Here is an 8,125-nt window from a genome sequence, read left to right on the forward strand (position 1 = left end):
CTGATAATTAAAAGGTAGTTCCTTCCCCTCCTCATTAATTTACTTTACAAAGAAATAATAAGTGGGAAGACAATTTCCTCCACCACCACCCCCAAAAGATAAATACAGGTGCAAAACTCGGCTGATTGGATTCCTAAAATAGATCTGACAATTTGTCCTCAGAGCGGAAGAGAAAAATCCCCACGTACAAAATTACTAGGGTTTTTTCTTTCTTTTTAAAGTATCAAATTCCAAGCAAAGAAGTGCAGCTATCAGCCGGGACTCCAGAGAGGTGTAGGAACTAATCAAACCAGCTCTCACCTAGGACAGAAATGTCATAAGATGGCCAGAAAGACAAGGGTGGACCCTTGTGTCAAAGGTGCCTGAGAAGATTTGACTTTTGATGTGTAGATGGAGCATAAGAGGTGCTTGAAGCAGCCTGGCCAGGGAGGAGACAAAAACCAGGTGCTTCTTAAGCCCCTTCTCTGTGACCAAGCTCTGACACAGAGCTCTGAGTCTGGCCCACCTGCCATAGTCTCCTTCTCTCCACTATGAGGAGGAGAAGAGTTGGTTTTAAATTCCTGCCCTTCACTACTCGAAGGAGTGGCTTACAATCGCCTTGCCTTCCTCCCCCCCACGACAGACACCCTGTGAGGTAGGTGGGGCTGAGAGAGCTCTGCGAGAACTGCTCTTGAGAGAACAGCTCTGAGAGAGCTGTGACTGACCCAAGGTCACCCAACTGGGCTTCATGTAGAGGAGTGGGGAATCCAACCCGTTTCTCCAGATTAGAGTCTGCCGCTCTTCACCACTACACCAAGCTGTCTCCCATGGGTGAAAGTGACACTGGTGGCATCTCTACACCACTTCTGCGTAAAACTCAGATGTGGCAAAGGGTAGCTCCAGGAATCGCCAGAAGCTCCATGGTTTTGCCTGGAAGCCATGTGGCGACATCAGTTTGGTGTAGTGAGCCAGTTTGGTGTAGTGCTTAAGTGTGCGGACTCTAATCTGGGAGAACTGGGTTTGATTCTCCACTCCTCCACATGCAGCTGCTGGGTGACCTCGGGCAGGCCACAGTCCTCTCAGAGCTGTTCTCTCAAGGACAGTTCTGGAAAGAGCTCTCTCAGCCCCACCCACCTCACAGGGTGTCTGTTGTGGGGAGGGGAAGGGAAAGGAGTTTGCAAGCCGCTCTGAGACTCCAAGTGAAGGGCAGGGTATAAATCCAATCTCTTCTTCTTCTTCTTCATCAGCAACATCACTGTTTTCTATTTTATTTTTCTCCCACTGCCGCTTGGAGCAGCGGTGGGTGACAGCGTTTGCTGGTGAGAGGTTTGTGTGTTAGACAGAAAACACCCATGTGTTGCAGAGGATTTAGGGAAGTATTCTCAGAAGACGCATTCTGCGTTTACGCAGGAGGCTGGCCACGCTGTTGAAGACTCACTGTTGCCTGACCTGAAAGGGCAGCCTTACTCCCATGTAGCTCTGCCTTTTAAGGAGAACCATTAGCAGTGGCACACCCTCTCTCTAGAAAACCAGTCTACCATTATCGATCTTCTCATTAAACATCCCCTGCTAAGGTTCCTAAGAACCACGGGACTAGCCAAGGCCCAGCCTTAAAATCATTGATAGGCAGTATTGATTTTCACTCCTTTGCTAGCGGGATTTTTCTTTTCTTTTCCGTAAGTTCTGTAAGGTTGGAATGACCCTGGTAATAACAGCGTTCAATATAAATGGAATGCATTTCTCAAGGACCGTTTTTACCATTTTACTGACTGCCGACTGCAATCGGGGCTCGGGGTGATTAACAACACAAATACAAAACATAAATAAATTACAAATAGTCTATAAAACCGTTTAACACACTGGCGCTCTGGCATGACAAACAGAGAAGCTGGTAGTAGGCCCAGTAAGATTGCCTCAATGGAATGCCTGGGGGAATAATTCCATTTGACAGGCTCTGCAAAACGTAGACAGGTCAGGGACCTGAGGTCCCACAGGGCACGAGTTGCTTCAGACAGAGCATTCCTCCATACTTACGAGACTGCCTCTCCCCATATGAGCCCCAGAGGGCACTGAGATCCACAAATCAACATCTGTTAGTGGCCCCAGGGACGTCCGACTAGCCTCGACCAGGGCCAGGCCTTTCTCAGCCCTGGCCCTTGCCTGATGGAATGAGCTCCCCTATGAGATCAGGACCCTGAGGGACTTACTGCAGTTCCGCAGGGCCTGCAAGACAGAGCTCTTCCGCAGGGCCTGCAAGATGGAGCTCTTCCGCCGAGCAGCTTCTCTGGCCCTAACTGTTCTGGCCAAACTGTCCACCAGTGGCCTGATTTTGATTGGTCATCTGATTACCTCTTTGTTTACACGGTATTTTATGACATTTTATGTGTAAATTGTTATTTTAATACTATTTTAATTGTATTATTTAATTGCTGTACACCACTCTGAGCCCATTTGGGGAGGGTGGTATATAAATCTAATAAAATAAATAAATAAATAAAAATGTTGGCTGTCTACCAAAAAAAGCCCTTGTTCTGGTCGAAATTAAACAAGCTACCCGAGGGCCAGAAGTCCGTGTGAAATGGAATGCAAGCACTACAGGGGGTCGTAATGGGACTGGCGGTCCTTAAGTTATCAGGCCCAGGGAAGACATCTCCCATCCCATCTAGGTCTTAAAGCCAATAGGCTGTTCAACCAGAAAAAAGACAGCAGTATAACAAAAAACTGTTGTTCAATATTCATTAAAAACGTTTAATTGCAGCAGCTACATATTCGCGCACATCTACTGTTATATTAAAGTCCGGGTCCGCTAACAGTCATTAAATGATTGTTAGAAGAGCGTACAGGCTTCTTATTTCGATCCAGAAATGTTCTTCTCAGATCCGATTAAATTACACAGAAAAAGAAGAAAGGCTCAATAGTATCTAATGAAGACCTATCACAGATACGAACTCTAGATCCCCTTTCTTGGCCTGTCAATCGCCCATGTAAGACCGCAAGTGGAAGTGAATTCGTTCCTGCAAGAAATGCTCAAGAGCTGTTGTCAGTGACAACAGGAAGGACTAAGCTAAATTGGCCCAACAGTACGGCCCAGTTTAAGAAATTTTCATATATTGGAAGCACGATCGCATGCAGTGGGAAGGTGCATGTAAATAGCATGTCACAGTTAGAGAAACAAGCCACTTCAATCACATCTGGAGAGTCCTATAGCCTGCTTAGCAACACAGGAACTTAATTCCCATTTGGTCATGATAAATGTATGAGGCTTTCAGGCCGGGCAGCATGTCACCTCACACACGCTCACTCGGGCTTACCTTATGCACTCAACAGATTCGGGCCGAGATTTCAGATCCTGGTGTTTTGCAGCCACTCCGAAATGAATGGGGAACAGTCCCCCGAGAATGATGTCTCCTTTCTTCTGTGCCCTTTGATTGGGTCCATAGGCGGAGGTATTCCAAGTGAACGCAAAGAGGAGGAAACAGAAGCGATATAAAGTCATCGTTCCTCTGGTTCAAAAGGGGATTACACGATGCAAACTTCAAAACAGGTGTAGACAGAAACGGTTAGGCCAGATAACCTCCAATGAACTTTCGCTCTTCTGAATGCTGCATGCTTGGGATTCGGTGAGCATGTCCGGAGCAGGGTAAGCCACAGGACAGCAGCCCCAGAGCTTGCGTTTCTTCAGCTATCTTATCCATTGCAATTCGCTGGTCCAGCCGCTCCTTGCATCTTCAGAACCTCCAATGCATTAGGCAGAGTCTATCTTTAAGGCCTCCTGCAATGAGATGTTAGAAAGTAGTCTCAGAGATTATTGGCTTTTAGATCTGTATGCTGCCTTGCGCACACAGGGTTTTACAAAAATAAGCGTTCTCTCTTATACAAGCCCGTCTCTGCTGTCTTGATCTCCACAAGTCCAGCACAGTTTTTCACTCGAATCCCTCAGTCCAAAAATATCGGGGTGGGGGGTGGGGGGGAGAAATACTGCATATTAAAGAAACTTTGCAAAAATACTCCACCCTAATGTCTGCTGTGCATGTACAAACTATCTCTATGAGCATGTAAAATCTATTTTGCAGATGGTCACTGACTTTGTACCCGTCTCCTTCACTTCCCACCAGCCCAAATAAGATAAGAACATAAGAGACGCCAATGTTGGATCAGGCCAAAGGCCCATCCAGTCCAACACTCTGTATCACACAGTGGCCAGAAATACCAGTGCCATCAGGAGGTCCACCAGTGGGGCCAGGACATTAGAAGCCCTCCCACTGTTGACCCCCCCAAGCACCAAGATGACAGAGCATCACTTGCCCCAGAGTCCCTATCTATACCTTGTGGCTAATAGCCACTGATGGACCTCCGCTCCATATGCCTACCTAATTCTGTTTTGAAGCCGCCCAATGCTTGTAGCTGCCACCACTTCCTGTGGCAGTGAATTCCCATCTTAGTCTGAGCTTATCACAACCTTGAAGGTAAGTATGGTGGAACATGGTCAGTACTCGGATGGAAGACTGGAGAAGACAGAGGAAGGTAATGGCTAGCCACTTCCATCAATCTTCCAGTTTTGGCACGGCAGCAGCGGACCAGCTACCCGGAGCTCCAGGAAGCTGTTCAGGACTGCCGAGCATGGGGTGTGTGTGTGTTTTAAACTCTCTTCTGAGCCCCCTTGGATCCTCCCAAAGAGGGGTCCTAAGCAAGGAGCTCAATCCTGGGCTCTTCACTTGCGACGGGGAGCGGATTGAGCCCGGATCACTCCAACGCACAAGCCCGAGTAAGTGAAACTGAGGCTTCCCCTCAGCTGCGAAGCTGTGAATACCAGACGAGGGGGGGACTGCAAATTCTTCAAGACCCTATGAACGTCAGCAAAATTTCACCACTGTGAGTACTTTCCGAAAAAAAAATTTACTGGAAAAGATCTGAGAGCCCCTTTAGAGCAAGTAAAACAAGGACTGGAAAGGTTGATTCATCTCGACAGTGCCAGGGCTCTTTTTGTAGAAAAAGCCCAGCAGGAACTCATTAGCCTATTAGGCCACACCCCTGACAGCACAGCACATTAACATATTAGGCTACACCCCCATGTTACCAGAAGTGTGCTCATCCAGCCACACCCACCTTTTGCTTCTTATTCTGTTTACCTTGCTTGTTGTCAAAACCCAGGGCTTTTTTTGGAGCAGGAACTCCTTTGCATGTTAGGCCACACACCCCTAATGTAGCCAATCCTAATGAATTTCTGCTGTTGGGTGTGGCCTATTATGCTAATGATTTCCTGCTGGGCGTGGCCAACTTGGGAGCCAGCCGGAACTCTATTCCTGTGTGTTCCTGCCCAAAAATAGCCCTGTGACAACAATGCTCTGCTTGGGCTGGTCAGAGGCCAGCATTATCACCAGGGGAGGCCAAAGATGGATTTGGATGTCCACTGCCTCATCTGAAGGCCCGGTGGAACAGCTCCATTTTGCAGGCCCGATGGAATTGTAATAAATCCTGCAGGGCCCTGGTCTCAAGTGGGAGCTTGTTCCACCAGGCTGGGGCCAGGGCAGAAAAGGCCCTGGCCATAGTCAAGACCAGCCAGACATCCTTGGGGCCACAGATAACCAGATGTTGGTCATGACCAGTGTTCCCTCTAAGCTGAGTTAGTGTGAGCTAGCTCACGGTTTTTGAGCCTCCGGCTCACACATTCTTGTCTTAGCTCAGGAAGGATGGCTCCGGGGCAAACTAATTTACGCAGTAGCCAAATCGCTCGCTCACGACTTTCATGCCAGTAGCTCACGAAGTAGAATTTTTGCTCCCAAGACTCCCCAGCTTAGAGGGAGCATTGGTCATGACGCTCTGGAAGACACGGATGGGGAGAGATGCTCCTGAAGATATGCAGGTCCCTGGCTGTATAGGGCTCCCTGGGTGGTCCACGACGATCAGAAAACGTTTGTCTTTGTGGGGTTGCCAACCTCCAGGAGGTGGCTGGAGAGCTCCTGGAATTATATCTGCTCTCCAGGCTACAGAGACCAGTTCCCCTGGGGAAAAATGGCTGCTTTGGAAGGTGGACTCTATAGCACGACACGCTGCTGAGGTCCAGCCCCTCCCCAAACCCCACCTTCCCCTATCTCCATCCCTAGATCTCCAAGAATTTCCCTACCCAGAGCTGGAACCCCTACTTGGGCTCCTTCTTTCAGCTCTTATTTCATTTGTCCCCCACATCAGACAGGCCCATGGTCACGGCAGTAAGAATGACATCTTGCTGGGATAGATCAGAGAGACTTGGGATCACATGCTTTCCACCAACCCCCAGGCAGCGGCTCAACACATCTGAAAGGGTGGCTATGTGGGTCTGAAAGCCTGCCCCTTCATGATTCAAATAATCCTATCTCCACCCTGGAGCAACCAATGTTTTGGTCCAGGATTAATGGCCTTTTATCACCAAAGGAAGGCCAAACAGTGTTTGGGACACTCACAGACAGGCACCAATGATCATGCGGTGTCTTTCTGGAGGAAAACGTCTAAAATTTAAGATTTTCTTTTTTAAAATTGCAAAAGAGAGAGCGAGAGAGAGAGAAAGAGGATCTTTTCAGGCTTTCTCTCTGTGAAGGTGATCTTTTATGCACAGCCTGGAATGCACAAACACTGGAGGGGTCACCCTTCAGTGAGTATCAACCGGCTTACCTCCCTGCCAAGTCCACGGCAACACACGCTCCATCTCCGGGACGACGGTGTGACTTTTGGAGGCTCTATGCCTCATTTAGCCCTGGTAATGGCCTAATTGGGTCGGAAAAATGCAGGGGCAGGAGCAGGATTTAAAAACCAGCTTTTGCGGTGCCGGTTCAAGACTTCGGAAAGAAAGGGAAGAGAGCAAGAAGGAAGAAAGGGAACGTCCAAAGTGGGTGGGGGGGGGATAAGGATTTCCTTCTCCGAATAGCACATCTTTGATTTAATGAAGACTGATGTCACCTGTGGATATGTTACTAATACTTTCAAAGTACAAAGTTATTTCCAAACCCCACCAAATTTCATACATGATTGGTTTTCCGGCACTTTTTTTTAATCCACCCCCATTCCCGGCTCAAAGACTCGGCTCCCAGCTCTTTGAATGGGCTGTAGCTATTACAGAGTTAATAGATGATTTTACCCGGTACGGAGGAATGGCAACATAGGAGGATTCCAGTGACGAACACCATCGCAAACACACCTGGCTGCTCCACGCAACTAGAACTCTTCCTGGGCTTCACAGTCCCCTGACCGTTTGGGTGCTCGATCCAGATGGGACCTGGCTTCCCATGCGGAGTATTCCAACTCCCCCCTTACTTTACAAAGGTCTGAGCTGGCCAGTTTTCATACTGAATCCTCAAAAGCTCTTCCATTGGGAAAATTAGACACGGGCTCACATAGCTGGAACAAACAAGTTACACGCCTCTTAAAGAATTAAATTACAGCTCATTGTAATTTCTGTAAATATGTACATATGCAATACATGACACATACCTTTAGTTATGATAGGTTAGTAAGAAAATGACAGCCATTTTGACAAGTCTTCATCTGAGGTCAAAACTGAACGTGCAGGTTCACGGGGATTTACCATTAAAACTAATACATACTAAGTCTGAAACCAATGCATACTACGTCTGGCCTGCATGTTATAATAAAGTAGAAATCCTCATCCACAGAGCTTTTTGGGGTATCATAACAATATGAAAAAACCTCAACTCCTGAATCCTCCAGGCTTGTCCTCATACAACGTAGTGGAAAACACCATCGGTCGACTTAGAAGATCCCATAGGAGAGGTGCTAAACTCATTTGCTGTGAAGGCCGGAGCTGATGGCAAGTTGCAGAGCTCCCCACAGTCCCCGGTCCAAAGCAGTCCAGTGGCACCTTTAAGCCCAAGTTTTATTCAGGTACAAGCTCTCCCTCCTCTGTGAGGACAGATCTGCATGTGACTTTGTCAGGCTGGGCCATGTGTGCATAGAATGTCATTCCAGGTACTGGAGATACAAACCTTATAAATGACACAGGCAAACCCGATTCACGATTTCTTTTTACTCAAAATACAAACAAGAGCAATTGATTCCTAGGGAGTGAAAGCAACTGATTTACTGGGGAATGCACAAGAGCCCCATTAAATGTATTTAATCGTATGCAAGACTGGGTCCCCCCCCCAAGGGATAC

The 8,125-nt window shown here is 47.7% G+C and overlaps 1 protein-coding gene across 1 annotated transcript in view; it reads right to left on the minus strand.

Moving 5' to 3' along the window:
- CASR (calcium-sensing receptor) overlaps positions 1-3,475 on the minus strand; it is a 57,823-nt gene extending 54,348 nt beyond the window's left edge. The window contains exon 1 of the mRNA XM_015416460.1: positions 3,291-3,475. Within this exon, the coding sequence (XP_015271946.1) occupies positions 3,291-3,475 (185 nt within the window). The remainder of the gene's footprint in view (positions 1-3,290) is intronic.
- Positions 3,476-8,125: the final 4,650 nt, after the last annotated feature.

This window comes from Gekko japonicus, unplaced genomic scaffold, assembly GCF_001447785.1.
Source record: "Gekko japonicus isolate JY-2015 unplaced genomic scaffold, Gekko_japonicus_V1.1 scaffold2148, whole genome shotgun sequence".
NCBI classification, from domain to species: domain Eukaryota; kingdom Metazoa; phylum Chordata; class Lepidosauria; order Squamata; family Gekkonidae; genus Gekko; species Gekko japonicus.